General features: G+C 32.7%; 1 protein-coding gene across 1 annotated transcript; it reads right to left on the minus strand.

The window, feature by feature from the left end:
- Positions 1 to 69: 69 nt before the first annotated feature.
- On the minus strand, positions 70 to 612 carry LOC120278573. Its single transcript, XM_039285323.1, has one exon. The coding sequence runs from the start codon at positions 610 to 612 to the stop codon at positions 70 to 72; it is 543 nt and encodes a 180-aa protein (XP_039141257.1).
- Between the last annotated feature and the right edge of the window lie 21,276 nt (positions 613 to 21,888).

Raw genomic sequence — 21,888 nt, forward strand, 5'->3', positions numbered from 1 at the left:
AACAAGATGCCTTGGTGTACGGCAAGTACGCGACCAGTGCCCTTGTACACCACATCGATAACATATATTTTATGATTTGTTACTAGATCCTTTTTTGCTTTTAAATTGTTTTTCTTCATAATTTGTCCACTTCTGGTGGTAAGATGCATCTTTATTATCATCATGATTTTTCTGATATTTATTCCAACCACGTCCTCTTCCATGACCATGGCCACGACCACGGCCACGACCACGCCCATGGGTTCGACTACGTCCTCGTTTGGAGTTTTCATATGTCATCGCATTCACTTCAGGGAATGGAGCAGAGCTAGTAGGACGAGATTCATGATTTTTCATTAGTAGTTCATTGTTTTGTTCAGCCACAAGCAAACATGAAATCAAATCAGAATATTTTGTCAACCCTTTCTCTCGATATTGCTGCTGCAGGAGAATATTCGAGGCATGAAAAGTAGAAAATGTTTTCTCTAGCATATCAGAATCAACAATCCTCTCTCCGCATAATTTCAATTGAGAACTGATTCGAAATATGGCTGAATTATATTCACTTACTGTTTTGAAATCTTGTAATCGTAAATGCATCCAATCATAATGAGCTTTCGGTAAAATTACCATCTTCTGGTGGTTATACCTTTCCTTCAAATTTTTCCACAATTCAAGTGGATCTTTCACAGCTAAATATTCAATTTTTAAATCCTCGTGCAAATGATGTCGAAGGAAAATCATTGCTTTTGCGCGGTTTTGTAAGGATTCTTGATTACCATCTTTGATGGTTTCTCCAAGTCCATTAGCATTCAAATGTATTTCAGCATCAAGCACCCATGACAAATAATTTTTTCCCGAAATGTCAAGGGCAACAAAATCAAGTTTTGCAAGATTTGACATGACAAAAAAAAAATGTTTGTGTACTTACGTGAAAAGGATTTTGCCGAGAAATTGGATTAGTCAGAGCTTGGTTAAAACTTCGTGCTGATAACGTGTTATAAAACTATATAATATATTAAGACAAACATAGAACAAACATAAAGTAGAGGAAGATCTCTTTCTTATTGTTATTATTTTCATTCTTTTGGTACATATATATAGGGTTTAAATTTAAAACGAATAAACTTTTGGCAAATAAAACACCAAGAGTCAAGAGGAGTTTGTAAGAAACATAATGGGCATTCATTTTTTAATGTTTCATAACATAAGTTTATATATATATATATATATATATCACAGTCAGCATGGAAACTATTTGGTTTGTTTATTTATTGGGTGAACAATTTGGAAGTCCTAATTGAAAAAAAAAAAAAATTCTCTTACATATCTCTAAACTTTAAATTAGTTATTTCATTTGTAAAAAAACAAAGAAACAATATTATTTGAAATCAATATGAATATACAACATTATGGTGAGTCATAAACTTTATCGATAAAGTATTATTAAGTTTTAGCAGAGTCGATTATTTATCAAATAATCAAAATACTAAATCACAAATTTTGATTACATAGAGTGAAGGAGTTTGGGTAGAGGTTGATGAGTAAGATAGGAAGTCATCCCCGTCTTAGCTCGGGATATAACTGGTGTAATAGCCAACGACCAATTTTGTAATGACCACCCAATGTCAAGCTCTTGTAAAACTTTATAATTAAAGTTATAAACTCTATGTGTTAGTTACTTTTGTATGGAAAATGTTATGGTAGTGAAATGGTATGTTTTGCTCGCTTTTGTATTGTAGATACAGACCATATTACAGTATTGTAGTACCAGTTCACATTTAGTAGCAATTACGTAGCATAAGTTTCCACCTGTGGCTTCTATTCGGGCGTTTATTTTGTTTAGACCAATGGATGGAGGTTTTGCCTGGGAGTGGATAGATGACACTGAAGGGGAATAAAAAAGAGGAGGAGATCAAAGAAGGGAAGGAGGGGGAAAGGAGACTAAAGAAAGAGACTCCATTTGAGGTTAGAGGTAAGTACACTAACTAAATTAATCTTTGAAAATTTCTCTCTCCAATGAAATTTTGCTAGGTTTTGGGTACGGATGTGCTTCTAATTTAACTTTGGGATTTGCGACTCAACCTCAGCTTTTGTGTGGATATAGAATATATCTATATTTTTGAAAATCCTGCAAGTGTATGTGGTGCTAAATTCTAGAAATCTAGTGAGTGTTTTATACGTTCTTAGTACTTACTCTATCAACTACTTTTGAAAGTCTTAAAAACTTTAATTCTTCTAGATTAGAAATGTTATACCATTAGAGGATGGCCTTAAGATTTGTTAGACTTAGAAATTTTCTATAATTATATACATATACTACTAAATTTTAGACATCACATAAAATATGCTTTCATTCATAATGATCTTTTGCGACCTGGAATATTAGTAGCCTTTAGATATATAAACATTTATATATTAATATGAGAAACTTGAGTCTTCTAGTCACATTTGTTTGTATATATACTTAGCCATACTATAAGTAAATAGACTGAATTTCTATACATGCATATATATACACACACATATATTCATAAATCTATAATTCCAATACATGTGTATACATGTTTTAATATAACTATTTTGTTAAAAGTATTTTTATGTATTTTTATTTACCCATATATACGTGCAAACATCTTTTTGTATCTATACAATTTTTATACAATTGTATTATATGTAATTATATACAAACAAGCATACATACATATAATTATATATACATATAATTTTTTAAAAATATTAGATGATTATCTTAGCTTTAGATATTTCTATATTAGTGGCTTGGTTTGGGACCTTGTTGTAATATCTATACTATAGGAATTGTCTGGGTATTTGTGAATCTGTTTCTATGATTGTTGCTTGGGAGAATGGTGTAGTTAGAAAGTTGAATGTATGTGTGGGAGATTCTATATATGTCCCTATATGTGGTTGTATTCTGTTATTCAACTATTAGAGGTGTACATTGAGAATGTTGTCACATATTTGAATACTCTGGCGAAATCGCATATCTATATATTTTGATGCAGTTGCATATCTATATACTGATCGTCAGTGGTATTTATTGATTTGTTTATGATACCTGTATATGAAAAGATATCTATGATATTTGAGGAAGAGGTGTCTGTGAAGGCATATCCAGGAGACATATTTTATTGGATCTTTAGGGTGGGGAATGATACTATAATGTGTTGTGCATACTGTATTCTGGAAGTTGTGATTTAAATTTATTGAGCGTCTCTCCTATTACTTTGTGTTTTACTTTGTTTCTATTGTGTATATTTTTGTTATATATAATATTGTGTAATTTCTATGTTTCATGTTGGGTTCTTAGTAGGCTTGTTAGCCCATCTATAGTTAATTTTTAAGATCACAATGAGTAACTAGGGGCATGTAGAGTAGAAGACCTCAGTTGGAATAGTAGTGTTTGTGTTCATGTACCTTCTTCACGATATTGTAGTGTTCAAACTTTGATTAGATGTATCTATTTTTTATTAATGGTGTGTAAACTTAGGCTTGGGACTTATTATATAACTAAAATTTGGACTACGTAGGATTTCCAATGTTTTTCCATAGTTGTAATGTCACTATCATTATTATTGTCATATTACTCATATGTGAGGCCCGACATACGAAATGGAGCCCATTCCCCATACGTATGTTTCCGATCTATTGATGTTATGAACTAGATTTGAAAGGCACGTACAACCGGAATACGCTCTAGTTGTTGTCAACTCTTCTTGGGCTGGTGCTCCCTAACTGAAGATTTAGCATCCCACAAAGTTGCTCATACCTTTCAATCAGATCACAAGCATGGTAGAGGTCAATAACTCCCGTACTTTGCTCCCTTATCATCGCTTCACCCATGAGATCCCTTGCATGTTAATGGGGAAAGAGACGATGTTAGAGGAGACCCTAGCTCACTGGGAGGGAACTTCAATGCCTCCCTTATTCCATATAAGAAAGGCCTCACCATTTCTCTAATAAACTTTGGGCTTGATGAGGAAGGACGGCTGTACGATGGAGGTGATTTACTACGAGCGTGCCCAGGGAAAAGATAGGACACGGAGGCTTTGACAATGGCTAATATGACCATAGGCCTTCTAGGAACCACTTGAGCCCGCTATGAGATCAAGAATGCACATTTTCAGCAACCCCGTCTATGCTTCACACATGAGATTAATAAAAAGATCATAGGGAAATCCATTTTGGTTGCTAGCAACATCCGCCTAATTTCTTTTCTGGTACAGGTCCACTAGGCCGTAGAGGAAGATTTACAGTGGAACAATATACCTTAGAGTCATCCGTAATTAGCCAATGGAACAAAGAGATGTGTTGAGGCTACTAACTTTAGCATGAGCTTTGTTGTTCCCTCCTTCTAGAATTCCAACCCTAGCCGAAGATGAATATCCCATCTCAAATATCAAGCATGACCGAAGAATACAACTATTGCAATCCAAAATATTGTCGACACTTATGCTAGCATCATTCTAGATCCATGCTCAAAACAACTTCGGCTACCAAGGACAAAGGTCCGATGTCCGGAGTAGTCAAGATCCTTTTTGGTAGAGTAGATAGGCCATGGTCCTCATCTCTTGGAACCGAACCAACATTGGTTGAGGGTGTTAACTCCTACCACAATCGCAAATGACCGCCGATCAGCGGTGCTCTAGTTAAGATTGCTCTAATTGTATGCCACTTAAGTCATGGTGTAAAGCTCTTCGGAGTCCTTCACTAACTATGCACAGAACGGTGAATGTGACTATTCAGTCAGATAACATGAAGTTTTTCCCATGAGGCCATATCGTGGGGTCATTCAACAATTGGCTCCTTATTTCTTGTCAATGGCTACTATACATCCATGTGGCGTCCCAAATATGAAGGGTTGGTTAAACAAGATTGTAGAACTATGGCCAAGGTAATGGATGATTGTGCCATCCATAATCCTAGTCCGATCAAGCTTGAGAGGAACCATGGAGCCTAACTTAGAGACTGGGTCTTTCTTTACTAATCTGGTTGGATTGGATCACAGACCCAAACCTAATGCTATTGGTAATCAGGTTACCCCTCAATGTGAAATAATTGAACCAACTCCAAGACTAGGCAAGCCTATGATAAAGTCTTGCAAACCAAACTCAAAATGAGTCCATTCGCCTAAACTTAATTCAAAACCATTACCACTTATATATTTGTGTGCATATATGCTTCATCATTCTTCAAATTAAACAGTCATGCCCATTTCGGAGTTCCCAGGTACTTGCATAGGTAGTGCAACCAATCTAGAGGCAATGGCAACCAACATAAGCAGTGGCTAATAATTATCTGGTCCTGAGCTCAAGGAGGAATCTCTCTTATTTTCCAGGGCAGTTAGTATTGTTATTCTCTGTTGTTTCTTTAATATTTGTCGTAGCAGTTCTCCTTTACTCTTAGTGGACTTCTTTGATCTTTGACTCTAGTTGTCATGTCTTCTATTTTGTGGTCATAATTTGTACATTTTCCAAGGGGAATCATATAAAAATATATAATCTAGTAATCTAGTATCTGTTACATTCTTTTATCCATTGGTGGTGTTCACTTAGGAACATTTTTACATTTAATTTAAGTAAATTTTTATTTCAAACATCCATCTTGGCCTTAAGTGAACAAAACAGTGATATGAGAACATGGGCATAGCCCATCGGTTCTCATGCACTTTGCGTTTGGAGGAGACTCAAGTTTGAATTTCTCAACATATAAATGCATAGTTGAGTCCCTAGGCATTGCTCATCCCTTCTAGAATTGCATGACAAAGGGAAATCTCTAGAGAGTTCTTTAAGCTACTGTAATGGGTGCATCTCTGTACTTGACAGTTCTTTAACAATCCTTGCGGGGACCCTTGTCATCTATTCATAAAAACAAATGGTGATTACATGAGCACATAATATTTCTCTATGCCTTCTCTTTGAAGCAGACAAGCACAAATCGTTCCACTACCATTGTTAGTGTCACCTTGCTAGGATAAGTAATATTACTAGTTATATAAACTATAAAATGAGTGCCACTTTCCAAGGAAAAATATGTCAAACAACAAAACAATGGAAAACACGGTGCAAGTGGTTTACCTTAAAGAGGGCGACATCCATAAACAAATGACCACTAAGAATGCAATATCAAAATGAGAATGTTAAGAATTAGACTACTAACGCTCCACAAATCGTGGTGCACATCCATTGTCATCTCCTGTCACTCAACTTCAACTGCTTGCCAAACATTTTCTAATCTTTGGTTAAGAACTCATAATGTCTTAAGATCAATTTTGCATAAATTAACACCACCTTTTATACTTTTTTTTTAGTCAAAAAGAGCGCTCATATATTCTATCATTAAAATATCATCTTTTACTTTAAGCATCATGCATATTGTTATAATGTTAATTTTGACCTAGTAAATTTATATTAACATAATTATTTAGCAGCAAGGAATGATTTTTACAAATTCCAACAACTCATCATGGGATTATTATTATTATTATTATTATTATTATTATTATTATTATTATTATTATTATTTGCATTAACATAAAAAGACCCAATCCGCATCTTTAGCCTATTTCATGATTATATTAATTGTTTTTAATATATAATAATTTAAATAGATAAATTGGTGTTAAATATAGCTTTTTATAAGTTCTTTTTTATGTAAATGTTCAATTAAATAAGTATGAGATTTTTTTTTTAAAATGTATCATACGTTATATAGAGGAGAGGAAAAGTAAAATACTAAATAAATTAATATGGAATGATATTGTAAAAACATATAGCTACACTGGAAGGCAAAAGAGAAATAATCAACGAAATTATTAAATAGACATATTAAATAAACAATAATGCTAATTTGAAAAAAAGATAATGAATAATATGGCCAATGACATGATGGAGTCTATTATTTTTATACAACTAAAGTAATTAACAAAACGTGCAATTCTAATCCCGTAAACTTAATGACCAAATATATGTTATCTTGGAGTAGGTAAATAATATTTTAATTTTAAATAATTATATAAGAAAACATAGTTTTATAAATTCAAAAGGCTAATCATCAAATGTAACGTCAATTAACCAAAGCAATTATAGATTAACTCAAAATATAACATCTTAGTGACTAATACAAAATCATTTTAATAATTTTATAATAAAACACATAAAGCATCATTCAATAAAAAAAAACTATTTAGAAAAAACTAATCTTTGTTCTGTTTTTTAATGATAGCATATATTATCATTTTTTTAAAATAAAGGCAAACCTCTAGAATTAAATCAAATCATACCTAAATGCTCTTCAATGATGTTGGGCCTATTGGAATCCAATCATGCATCAAAACGTTCAAATGGTGTTTGGTTGGCCACCAAGTAAGTCTCAACACGTTGTCAACCTAAAAGTAGTTATAGGTCTCATGGGATGATGAATTCTCGATACTTAGCGGTGCTATATGCCTCCCATTGTTTGGAGGAAACATGGTCACATATATTCTCTTGAATCATAGAAACTATTTTTATTGAAATAAAAGTTCACAAACACCAAAAAATAATTAAGTGGTACACATTACTCTACATGAGAAGACCTATGTAGCATCACTACTTCCAAATGTTTAGGGGATCTTGATGCATCAAAAGGATAAATGAGTGGGGTGGTTCCATCAAAGTCTCTACCACTATATTTCTCAATTATTTATAATAAAAACTAGTGAGATATTTTTTTAATAATTAATGCTTAAGGTTGCAAAATATTTTAATTTTTTTAGGTGAAGGTGGATTTTAAATTATAAGTTATGCTAAGTTTGGTAATATAAAAAGATTTAGTTTGATTTGGAGGAACTGCTCATAAAGAATATTTAAACAATAAAACGAGTGACAGATAATTTTAAATTTTATACCATAATTAGTATTTCATTTGTTTCATGGACCAAAATAAATATATAAGTATAGTTTGTAGATCAGAAGTATATTTATCTATTATTTTTCACTATAATTTGATAGTATAAAAATGTGGTAATACCAAAACAATAGACCTTCTAGTCTTGTAATTAAGTTCCTTTCAAAATCATACAAAAAATCAGTAACTGAAAAAAAAAAAATTGAGGAAATATAGCATAGAAAACCTAATAATAGTGTGTACACAACTATACAAATTGTACTTGTTAGTCTACTTCAATAAAACAATAACATTAACATTTAATTTGATTTTCAAATATAATTTACTTTATAAACTTTTTCCTATATTTCTCTTTTCTTTTATGGTTCGCTTTCTTATTAAAAAAAAATTAGCTAAATGTTGATTAGACCAAATATACATACATGTGGTCATTTATATATTTGATCAGCTTTTATTTTTTTAAATGGATAAACCACTTCAATTAAGAAAAAAAAACAAAAACTATAGATGGAGTGCAAGCCCCTACAAAATAAACCATAAAAAATAACAGAACACCACGAGTAGTGGAACAGAACACGAAAAGAAAAGACACTAAAGCAACAAACAATCACAAAAGTGAGAACAAAAGTGATACCCCGAGAACACCTTCAGAAACAGGCTAACCCGTGTGATGTGCATGTTCTACCCAAATAGGACCATTGCTTATATTTTGCTTTTAAAAAAAATATTTTACTTGCTATTAGAATTGAAAGAATTTATTTATTTTAGTCATTTTTTTTCTAGGGAATTATGTGCCACATATCTAATCACATCGATCAATATAATTGTCATGTATTACATGAAATGGCTGATTCGAATAAATTTATCTAATTAAATGATTAACCCAAAGTTTTTTGTTTTTTGAATAACTTTATAATTATTAAAATAAAAACCATTTTGAAAAAGTTGGCAAACATATAACAAGAAGGAAGAATTTTTGTGACTTAAACTATATAGGGTGCAACAATGCTTCCTAGCTTGGATAGCACTAGACAAAGGCTAGGGTGGGAAAATCTTTGTAAATGGTGTAGGACATGCTTAGATTTTGTTTGGATACACTGACGTGAACAATCCAAGGATCACATAATGATTTGCATGAAAACACGCTAAGCAAAGAAAAGATGGTCTGACTCATTTAACAAAAACCTACAAACAATGTTGATGACTAGGCACAACGTTATTTTGTCCTCCTTTAACTCAGTCAAGTCACAAGATTTTAGTATATCAAGCATTTCTTTCTTTTGGGCTTGACAAGAACTTTAATGAAAATGATCTTACAAGAGCTCAAGTACATATGGATGATCTATTATTATCATTATTGTTACTTTGAAATGTGGTGGTGCCATACTATGCCAAACTTTGTTCTATTAGATTGACAAAACTAACACTTTAATCTTTGTTTATAGATGAAATAGATAGATGATTGACTTAAAATTAATATAATATAATTAACTTCAACTATTATTTTCTCCTTGTAGTATTCATGTAACTGCAGATCTATAATTTTATTCATTATAGGCAAATTTTTAAAAATTATCATATTTTATTTTTTTAATTTTAATAAAGATGAGTCATAAGAAATTAGAAAATTTTAATTATAAACGCAATATATCTCTATACACTTTTTAAATTTTAGTGGAGGTGACGTGGATCAGTCTCTAAATTATTCAACTCTATTATTATATCAAAATCATTTTACAAAAATAAGGGTTTTTTTTTTTATTTTCTTTGATGCTTCCTCAAATTTAATTGCTAAAAGTTATTCAAGAAAAAATAATTAATGTTTTGATTTCTGATACTATATGTCATGAGTGCCATTTATTATTTCTTTCATATTTTCTACTGTTTAATTAAACATTTTGTGACTCCTAGTGGTCAAGTTTGATGATCTTTATCCAATGTTCTTATTTTTAGATTTAAGGATTTTTTTTCTCCTATTATTAGATCAATATCTATTATGTCAGTAATATTATGTTACATTGCCAGTCAAGCTGGTCAACAAGGGAGAAAAAGTGAAAAATGGAAAGTGGGGCATGTGGAGGGCACGAGAGGTTGAATCAAGTGAGTGGAGGAAAAGAGGAGGGCACGCGTCGGATGGGGAAGCGCGAAAGGAGAATAAGCTCAAGACTTAGAGGGTATATTATACCTGCAATTCAACATAACATAAAGAGGGGAATTGATAATGAAGGGGGTAAGTTGGATTCTGGAGTTTTTTAAGGTCCCTGGTTTCTCTCACTGTGTGGGAGCAAGGAAGCATTTTGTGGATTGCTTCAAGGGTTCCTTGGAGTAATTTTATCCTTTAATTCCGTCGGTTCTCTTCTTCAGCAACTGTAGTCTTTTGGTGAGATTGTTCTCATTCTCTACCTTGGGTTACTTGTTTTCTTTTCCTTGAAACCTATTCGATGCTTGTTATTTGAGATCTATGGATCTGATGAACTATGAATGGATGTGGAATGGAATTCTAAATGAATGAATGCTTGGAATTATAATATTTCTTTGAATTAGATGCTATGATCTGTAGGATTCACAGGATTATTTCTGTCAATTAATTGCAACAGGTTTGATGTGGTTCTTTAGAGCTAAGCATTGATTATATTCATAACAAAAGGTGCTTTCATTGTGACTTCCTTCAATGGCCGAGAATACTCGCATGAAGGAGCTTCAAGCTAAGGTGGAAACCTTATTTTCATTGATAGATACCAATGAACAGAGATTTAAACAAATTGAACAATCTCTTACTGCCCTACCAGTATTGCAACAGTCTCTTACTGTCTTACCAGTAATGCAACAATCTCTGATGGTGCTTTCACAAATGATGGAGACACTTCAGCCTTTTCAATCTCAGGGAAACATTTTGGCGTTACCATCTGTTTTGAGGATTCATCTCAATTAACCTTAACTCCAGCAAAGGACAGTTATTCAATCAAAAACATCAAAATTGATTTTCCTAGATTTGCTGGAAATGAGGTATTGCAGTGGATCTTCCAAGATGAACAATTTTTTTTTTATTACTATGGTGTTCCAGATCATCATCGATTGAAGATTGCTTCAGTGAATTTCGATGGTCCCATTGTGCCATGGTTTCAAAGGTTGCAAAATTTGGTAAATTAACTTCTTGGCAGGTTCTCACTAGAGCATTGGAATGTATTTATGGTCCATCAACATTTGATTGTCCCCGATATTCCTTATTTCGGCTAACTCAAGAAGGCACTATGGCTCAATTTTATGACCATTTTACAGCTTTAGCTAATCGGGTTGATGGTGTATCAGAGGAAATACTATTGGATAGTTTTGTTAGTGGACTAAAAAAGGAGTTGCAAGCATAAATTATTCCTTGGCATCCTAAAGATTTGGAACAAGCCATGTCCCTAGAGAGATTATTTGAGGATAAACTTCAGTTGGGGAAGAAGTCTCTCTAAAACAAGAACATTTATATTCCTGATATAAAATGAAGGCATTACCTGGCTCTAGGCCTGTATAGTCTCCTTCTACTACTATAGACACGGGTCATAATCAGTTAGGCTTTCCTCATTCAAATTCAGGTACCTTTCATCCTACTCCACCTACAACTTTTTGTCGAATGGGATGGAAAGAGATGCAAATCAGGAAAGCCAAAGGCTTATGTTTTAATTGTGATGCCAAGTATTCACCGACTCATAATTGTCCCAATAAACAATAACTGATTTTGCAGTGGGATGACAATGATAATAAGACTTCTGAGAATGATTTTATTATCGATCCCCACTCAACTCAAACAGTTCAGGAACCTGGGACAGATCTGAGTATGAGGTTATACTGTCATCTATGTAGTAATTAATCGTTTGTGCAAATTTGGACATTTTATGCCTTTGAAGAATGATTTTTCAAGCGCAGTTGTAGCCGATACCTTCATACAGTTTGTTTTCAAGTTACATGGGCTTCCTTAATCCATTGTTTGTGATCGAGATAAGACTTTCACAAGTCGCTTCTGGCGGCATCTCTTCTCCAAAATGGGTACTTCTATTCAAATGTCTACAGCATACCATCCTCAGTCGGATGGACAAATTGAAGCACAGAACAAGTGTCTTGAAATGTACCTTCGTTGCTTTACTTGTGCCAATCCTGGCAAATGGGTCGATCTGTTACCTTGGGCCGTGTATTGGTACAATACTTTGTACCAAACAAGCACCGGAATGACCCCATTTCGGGTGGTTTATGGAAGAGATCCACCAGATTTATTGCCCTACAATGAGATAGGAGATGATCCTCCTCTAGTTGCATATTGGTTATCAACCAGAGATAAGGTTTTATCTCAACTTAAGAGAAACCTTCTTCGGGCTCAATTGAGGATGAAGAGCAATGCTGATAAGAACCGTTCCGAAGTATCTTTTAAGGCGGGGGAGTGGGTATTCGTGAAGCTTCAACCATACTGTTAACACTCGGTTTTACTCAGAAAGAACCAGAAACTAGGGATGAAGTACTTTGGTCTCTTTCAGATAGCACAAAAAATTGGGTCTGTTGCATATAGGTTACATCTGCCAACAGACACCAAAATTCATTCGGTGTTCCACATTTCTCTGTTGAAGCCATGTCTTGGCAAACCTAGCGTCACAACAATGCCATTGCCTTTGGTGTCTTTAGCTCACAGACCAGTCATTACGCTGCATGTTCTATTACGGTATCGGCAAATTATGAGGAATGGATAGCGAGTGAAGCCCATCTTGGTTCAATGGCATGGCCTCACATCCGAGGAGAATTCTTGGGAGGATGTTGATCAGCTCATGCTTCAGTATCCTTACCTGGACCTTGAGGACAAAGTCCTTGATTATGAGGGGGGCATTGTTATATTACCAGTCAAGCTGGTCAACAAGGGAATGTGGAGGTCACGAGAGGTTGGATCAAGTGAATGGAGGTAAAGAGGAGGTCACGCGTCGGATGGGGACACATGAGAGGAGAACAAGCTCAAGACTTAGAGGGTATATTATGCATGCAATTCAACAGAACATAAAGAGGGGAATTGATAATGAAGGCGGGCAGCTGCATTCTAGAGTTTCTTGAGGTCCTTGGTTTCTCTCACTATGTGGGAGCAGGGAAGCATTTTGTGGATTGCTTTAAGGGTTCCTTAGAGTAATTTTATCCTTTAATTCCGTTGGTTCTCTTCTTCAGCAACTGTAATCTTCTTGTGAGATTGTTCTCATTCTCTACCTTGGGTTACTTGTTTTCTTTTCCTTGACACCTGTTTGATGCTTGTTATTTGAGATCTATAGTCTGATGAACTATGAATGGATGTGGAATGGAATTATGAATGAATGAATGCTTGGAATTGCAAGATTTCTTTGAATTAGATGCTTTGATCTGCAGGATCTGCAGGATTATTTCTGTCAATTAATTGCAACAGGTTTGATTTGGTTCTTTAGAGCTAAGCATTTATTATATTCATAACATATCATTAGTGTGTTACTCATCTAAGCATAATTAATTCTAAACTTGTGATGGTTCATGATTTGTTTAAGGTTCTATTCATTTAAATTAATATTCATGATCAATTCATGCTTCTTATGTGTCTTTCTAATCATTATTCATGCAATAAGTATTCTTTTGTTCGATTGGTTTCTGGTTTCAATCATATTGCTCCCTATTCATGTAGCAAATATCTATACATACTATTAAAGTAGATGTATAAACTGCTGTAAGAGTGATTCAAGAAATAATTTTAATATTTTTATTTATATTATATATGATATTAATAATTGAAAATTTTAAATGCATTGATTTCATCATAGGCATTAAATTGGTTTTATATTAAATATTTAATAGGATGCGCTAATGGAAACGATGCTAATTTGATTGGAGAGAGTTTTAAAGAAGATTTTACAATTTTTCTTTTGCATATAATTAAAGTGTCATTGATTTCATCATGTCCATTAATTCTATTTTATATTAAATAATTCCTATTGTTTTAAAGTTTTTGAATTAAAAAATAATTAGAAATATTTATTTGGTATTATATTAAATATAAAAAATGTAAAAAAAAAATATAGGAGACTAATAGATAATATTATTATATTAAATAAGATCTTCTAATAAAAACGGATGATAATTTAATTGGAGAGGGTTTCAAAGAAGATTTTTAAACACGTTTTGAGAAAATTCACCTTATTGTATTATGAATATATAAAATTTAATAGAATTGATTTCATCATGGCATTAAGTTAGTTTTATATTAAACATTTAATAAGACCTACTCATGGAAACGGATAGCCTTTGAAAGTTGAAATCTTTGCTAAATTTATTTGGAATTATTTGTTTAAAATAGAATAAACAACATATATTTGATATTACATAACATATAAAAAATAAAAAATATTGTGTTATTAATAAAAATTATAATTAAATGAATAAAAATATTAACATTTATTTGGTATTACATTAACTTATAACATAGGCTTTATTATTATTTTTTAAGTACCAATAGTTTCATATTTATTAAATGATATATATTGGGTTTATGGGAAGACGAATAGACAATTGTAGAATAAAATGAAAAATCTAAAATTAAAAAAATTAAATGATGATGTTAATATATATTGCCCATATTCTGATGAAGATGAATAACAATCTTCTCTTTTTTGGTATAGGTTTGTTTTTTCACATAATTGTTTATAATGTTACTATTTAGTTTATCATAGTTTTGTTAATTTTTTAATTCGATTGTTCAATCATTTGTTGTTTGGTTGTGTTTTTTTTATTGCAAATATCACAATTGTCTAATATGTTTTTATTTGGATTAATTTGTAGGTAGTGAAAAGACAAGTAAGTGTTCTTCCAAAAGTTTTTTAAATCTATTTTTTCAAATTATCTATACATACTATTGAAGTAGATATATAATTTACTCCTAGAGTGTTTCAAGTAACAAATTTAAATTTTTTGTATTACATTTAAGTTTTTATTTATATTACTTATAATATTAATAATTGAAAAACTTTAATTGCACTTATTTACGTATGAAATAAATGTCCATAAGACCTTTGAAATCGAAAGCATGTAACAGTTTCCATTGTATGAGTTGTTTAATTATATTATTTTTATAATCTGTACCTAGATTGTTTGAAGGAATAAATTTAAATTTGTTATTAAATTTAAGTTTTTATTTATATTACTTATGATATTAATAATAAAATTTTTTTAATTGTACTTATTTATTTATGCAATAAATGTCCAGAAGACCTTTGAAATCCAAAGTATATAAGTTGTTTAATTAGATTATTTTTAAAATATGCTCAAAGTGTTTCAAAAGACAAATTTTATTTTTTTAATTACATTTAAGTTTTTATTTATATTACTTATGATATTGATAATTAAAAAAAATTTAATTGCACTTATTTATTTATTGCAAAACTCCGATGCAAAGCCTGCGAGAATAACTAATGTTAGTAAAATTTCTTATTTAAGATTTCAATTTTTAATTTGTTCATCAATTAACCATGTTCACATTATGTGAATTAGAAGTGCTTCAATCAATATTAATATTTTTTTTTCAAATAAAAGAGTGTTTAATTGAAGATAACAAGATTGAGGCTTCAAAGTTTGAAATTATTTTTGAAAAGAAAAACTTTTAAATGAAATTGACTCATATTTAATTTAATTAAATGGCATTCAAGTAAATATAACAAAATTGAAATTTTCTTTTCTGAATAATGATAGATGTTTACATTAATTAATTTTTTAAAATAATTATTAAATATATTATATAATAATTAAATCTTGTAAAAGGAACAAAACGGGATAGAATACTACATTTTCATTATTATTATTATTATTATTATTATTATTATTTTATTTGGTATGTAAACAACTGATTGGAACTAATAAAACCTATGAAACACAAGTGCACGTGACGATTAAAGTCATGTAGTGTGCTTAAAAATAATATTGTCGATCCCACGAGGAACTAGAAAATACTAGCACTACCTTTCGTCCTACTATCTAATCTAAAGCAAGAGTCGGTGAACAAAGTCGAACAAAGGCAGTGACATTTAACTAAAACTCATGACGAAAACTTACGAGGTGTAAATTAAGCAAGGGGAAACGGGATGCTCTGGCATAAAATCTCTCTAGGGTTTTATAAGTTCTGAACAAAGGTTGTCTAATCATGCAATTCTATTTTAACCGAAAGATTTCCTAAAGTATACTAAATCCTTCTTGCTAGGATGAATAGTAATTGATTCAGTACAGTGCTGATATAGTCACCACATAATCGCTTTGTACTCTGTGAAATCTCAATTTGGATTAACAAGAATTTCTGAAGTAGATAATTCTTCTTACAATTCTTACGAAGAGATTACCCCTAATCCTATACAGAATAGAACTGTGATTTCTCCTAAAACCCATTCTACATGATTGCTAAGAGTGCGGAAATCACTTGTTAATCTACTTGGGAAAAAAGTGAGAAGAATTCTAGGTGGGCATCTTTACTCGTTACTGATAAGTGCTTGTGTGTTAGGAATGCGAAGTATTCTTTTCTTATGATGAGCATTACTTTTATCAAATTTTAGCCCTAATACATGTGTATTTGTGTTACTTTCGTGCATGTATTGTTGTGAAGCCAAATATGAAAGCAAGAAGCCAAAGTAGATCGTGAATGCACTATTTGATGAAATCTTGGAATGAATAAATGCGAAGACACAAGTTGTGCTCGAAGATACGTGAATGTGTGCCAACCTCCATGCGTTCAAGCAATTACAATGATTTGGAGGAGCAGAAAGACAGTCACATTTGTGTATTCCAACTTGTGCAATGATAGCAAGATCTTCACCAATGAGGCCTTTTATTGAAGAAGCGAAGTGTTCTACAGCTTAGACGTGTGCTCGTTTATGTTACCTCGATGAAAAGTGTGGATTTGGGAGTATTTTTGGCGGAGTACTGCAGTAGGTTATTGGAGCAAATCACTGCAGCAATTTATTATAGCAGTTACTGTTCACAGCCCGCAGAAAATCAGATTTTCAGAAATCCACACAGGCATCTGGAAATTACCCAAGCCAGTGTGGATGCCCGATTCCAGCCCTATTTAAGCCATGATTCAGTCCGATCTTTTATCCTTCTTTCCATCTTTTCTCCATCTTGTAATAGGTTGGCGGCTAGGGTTTAGAGGGGCTTTGGCAAGGCTTTTGGAGTGGTTTTACGGCTTCGACACCGTGTTTTTCTTGTAAGATAGTTATTGGGGAGTTTTCGTCGACACCAATCTGGCGAGGTGTGCCTTAGGCTTAACAAGGGAACCTTTGGAGAAGACGAGGCTACTCCACAAGACCAACGACAGGAATAACGAGGGGGTTTTCTTATGGATTACATGTTTTTACTTTCGATTACATTATTGATTGTATCTTACTTCATGGAGAGCTAAACCCCTTAGTGGGTACTTGGACTTGTAAACCCTAGGATGTTATTGTTTCATTGACTTTTTATTATGCTTTCTTTAATTGATGTTTTTAGTTGAGTTCCAATCTTGAATGCTTGTTGAATGATTTCTCCCTTAGAGTGACACTAGGGTTGAGAGTCCATCCTGGTAGCCTTTGTGGATGAGTGACACACCATGAGAGTTAGACATTGCTAGATTGGAAAGGATTGAGAGGGTGAGTCGAGAGGTAGCAGAGCATCCCCTTTCCCCTTCTGTGTGATTTATCCTACCTCCATGATCCTAGAGTTTTTTTGCGGTCACAATAGGGTGAAGTGCTAAGAGAGGAACTCCGCTAGGGCTTAGTTGCGCGAGCGACAGAGTGAAGCGCTGACGTATTCCTTAGTATCTGGGGCTTAATTGTGACTAGAGATCTTTCGCCTGGACCAAAGGGTTAGATCTATATATAGGAATAGGTTCTATCACTTGGAATCCCTGGAGTTTCTTGCAACTATACACAGTGTGAGGTGTTGAGACTGAGCAATTTCTCCGCTGGAGCATAGTGTAGAGTTAGTCACTGTTGATCTTAAGTTTGGGGCCGTATATTTTAGGATCTCCACGACTCGTTAAGCATCAATTAGGAGACATAATAGTTGGTCTTGCACTTGAAGCAATAGTCCTAGGGAGAGCAATGTCCGAGTGCCCCATTTTCTATCGATTGCCTTTCCTCTCATTTTATCGTGCCTCTCTTTATTATTTTATTTAGTCTTGTTCACATTGATTTTATCCACACTATCATTATTTCATCTTCACTTAGTTAAGTAGCAATTGTTGTGTTTCTATTTACTATTCCCTGTGGATACAATAACCCACTCACATGCGATTTATTACTTCGACAAACCCATGCATTGTGGGTCACACGCAAAGGGCGTTGTCAGTCACAAAGCACATCAAATATGATAATTAGGGCCTTCACCATAATAACAAATAAACAATACAAACACACAATTAGATTCAAATAACATGGATTGCAATTAAGAAACAAGTAATTCAATAAAATCCACAAACCAATGTCAAATAGGATAAAACTTTAGAGTTCAGTTATGCCCAAACATCTACAAAATCAGCCCTCCATTAAAGGAGAGCAACAATCCAATCCAAATGAAATAATGCGTGAGGAGAATAATAAAACTCCCTCAAAGCTCGCAATCTCCTTGGATGAATGAAGTTCTTCAAAGATTCCCCGATATCATCGCCGAAATCTCTCCACGAACAGCTCTCTTGAAGCTTTGAACCTCTGTCTAATCTCCCCCTCTTGCTTTCTTCCCCCAAATTGCCACCCAAAGAGCGGCCAAAAAATAGAGAAGAAAATCCCCCAAAAGCTCTAACTTATGGGCTTTTATAACTCATAAATTAGTGGTTCTTATAACCGTAAAAGGTCCTTATGACTGTAATAATGCTGTAAGACTCTTGGGTTTGGTGTTACGGCCATAACAGTGCCCATAATAGTGCTTTAATACAGTATCATAAATAGAACATTGCTATAGTAAATGCTCGTAATAGCACTTGTAAGCCAGACTATAAGTCACTCTAAAAACTCTGTTTTTCTTTCAAAATTAGTTCAAATCGCCTCAAACTTGTTCCTTTTGGTCCATATGTCTTCATTTTAGCTTGATTACGAAATAGAATCGAATTAAGCACTAAATTCAATCATATATTCAACAATTATATACATGCAAAGTGTTATAAATAATAATAATTAGATACATATATTCAAGCACTTAACAACAATACAAAACAAACACAAAATATCAAATGCCAATAATACCCCTGGTACGGAATACTATTTTGTAAATTCCTTTTTTTTTTTAATTGTGTTCACTCAAGCTACTAATTGGGGTCAACCAAGTCACCTTCTTCATCAAATAGAAAAACATAAAATATCAAAAGTTTCAAGATTTATATATATGTGTGTATATATATATATATAATTTAAAAAATAACATATTTACTAATTTGTGGCCGGTACTTTTAGAGGTGTCAACCCAACCTTGTCTAGCCCAAGCACAGTACTACAATACCACGTTTAGACTAGGCATGGCAAGAACCCCAAAGCTGTGCTATGTTAGGGGTTCATGACCATGCCACGACACACCTAATCTTGGGGCAGCATAGCACGACTAATAAAAGCTTTTTTTTCTCTCTAATTTTATTTTTTAATTTTGTTAAAAGAAAATTTTTTATATTTTTATATTTTATAAATAAATTATAAAGTTTTTTTATATTCTTATTAGTTGATAGTTTATAACTTAATACTTATTTCTTATATTTACAATTTTTCATATAAAATTTTAATATAATATTCAACTTTTTTTCTATGGCAATAATTTTATATCTAGTCATTTATATTTCTGGAATATTTTGCAATTTTTTGAATACTTGTTTAGGGTCTTTTTAATTTGATATTTTATTTTATTTTTTTTAAAGGGTTGTACTATGCTAGGCTGTCTCCGAGGGTAGGTGGCCTTTACAAGCCCGACACAATTGCTAGGAGGGTTGTGCTTACCTAGACACATATAATGCCGGGCTCTCTGGGCCTGGGTCGTGCCGGCCCATTTGACACTATTAGGCATTCCACATGAAACTATTTTTAAATCTAAAATGATTTTAAAAGCCCATATAGAATTATTAAAAATAAACAAGTGCATAATTTAAGCATCTTACAATTCTTACCAAATTGATAAATTGTATTGATTATAAATTGTAAAGTGCATATTTTATTTTTTTTAAAAGGTTGTACTATGCTAGGCCGTCTCCGAGGGTAGGTGACCTTTACAAGCCCGACACAATTGCTAGGAGGGTTGTGCTTACCTAGACACATATAATGCCGGGCTCTCTGGGCCTGGGTCGTGCCGGCCCATTTGACACTATTTGGCATTCCACATGAAACTATTTTTAAATCTAAAAATATTTTAAAAGCCCATATAGAATTATTAAAAATAAACAAGTGCATAATTTAAGCATCTTACCATTCTTACCAAATTGATAAATTGTATTGATTATAAATTGTATTGATTATATTTTGATAAGGGGTAAATTTTTTTTTATCATGATATCTATAATTCGAATTCTGAAAGTGCCCTAAAAATTTAAAGCATATTATTTTCATTTTAAATATACCTTCAAATATATTGAGATTTCTTTTATAATTTTAATATTTTATCTTAAAATAGCATAACTTACTTTACAGTGATAGAGTTATAAACAATGTTTTGAACTTTTCAACACATAAAGATAATTATAATATTATAAAGATTAAATACATAACTAGAAATATTTTTAGCAATATATTTAAATAAAGTTATTAAAAATTTTCAACAAGTGGCAGCTTGACGGACTATGGGCTTGAGTTTTGGCCCAGCATGGTAACTGGGCCTTGCCAGCCCGATCCGGAATTAACTCTATTTAGTAAACATGTGATAACAATTTGTTGGGCTTAAATGTTAACAAAGTGGGCTAACGACCCAAGAAAAAAAAATTCAAATGTAGCTAAGGTTTTTGACCAACCACTAGGAGGGGTAAGATATTGAGAGCTCTTTAAAAAGTAGACCGCTGGTTGGTAAAATTATTATCTAAAACAAAGGTAAAAACAATATTAAAAAATACCAATAATAACTTTATAAAAATATTTTTTTCATCACAATTATTTGCCATTCAAATTCTATGAGTTTAGTGTAAATGATCACATTAAATATGTTGATTTTGTTTTATTAATATCATCTCAACTATGTTATTAATATTTTAAATTGTTAATTGATTAATTTTGTTAACTTAGGGACAAAATTTTATATATTTAACTATTGTTTGAAAAGTATTTCAAAACGAATGAAAAAACTAAATTAAGTAAGAACTTGTTTCAATTGCATATCATAAGAGATTCGAATAACTATACCAATTAGAGTAATGTTACACTTACCGACTAACTTGCCTGCCTTCATTTCCCGATTGGCGTGGATAACCACGTGTCATCCACATCACCCACTTATTCAGTCTCCTATTCAGATTTTTTTTAAATCTAATCTCTCACTCACGGGTTGAATAAACCATTCTCTCTACTAAACCTCAAAGAGAAACCCTAATCACATTTCCTTGCCAGAGAAGGGGGTTCAAGAGAAAGATCTATGGTCGAAGAGCGAGGATGTCGAACTCTCCTTGGTGAGAGAGAGGCATGGGCCTCAAGAAAGGTGTTTGATCCATTGGCATCGATCCCTTCCCTCTCCCCCATTTCCATGCCCCTAGCATACGACCATCATAGGCATCGTCCTTGACCTCATCTTCGTCACCGACTACCTTCACCACAGGAGAACCGAAATAGTCGCCAACCAACATCTTAATGCCAAGGTTGATGGTTCGAAGCCCTCCTAACCTCTTCTATCTAAGAAATCCCATCTCATATCCCACCATCATGCCGCCATCGACAAGGTCCTTCTCAGCTCCCGCTTCACCATCGATAGTATTTCTTCATTTGATTGCCATTTCACTTATCTTAGAGGATATCCATTGGATATTTTTTAGCAGTCATGTCAGAAATA

Source organism: Dioscorea cayenensis, chromosome 16, assembly GCF_009730915.1.
Source record: "Dioscorea cayenensis subsp. rotundata cultivar TDr96_F1 chromosome 16, TDr96_F1_v2_PseudoChromosome.rev07_lg8_w22 25.fasta, whole genome shotgun sequence".
Lineage (NCBI taxonomy): Eukaryota > Viridiplantae > Streptophyta > Magnoliopsida > Dioscoreales > Dioscoreaceae > Dioscorea > Dioscorea cayenensis.

Excerpts from the sequence above, each read along its gene's own strand:
- LOC120278573 (XM_039285323.1), bottom strand. The coding sequence starts at position 612 with ATGGTAATTTTACCGAAAGCTCATTATGATTGGATGCATTTACGATTA.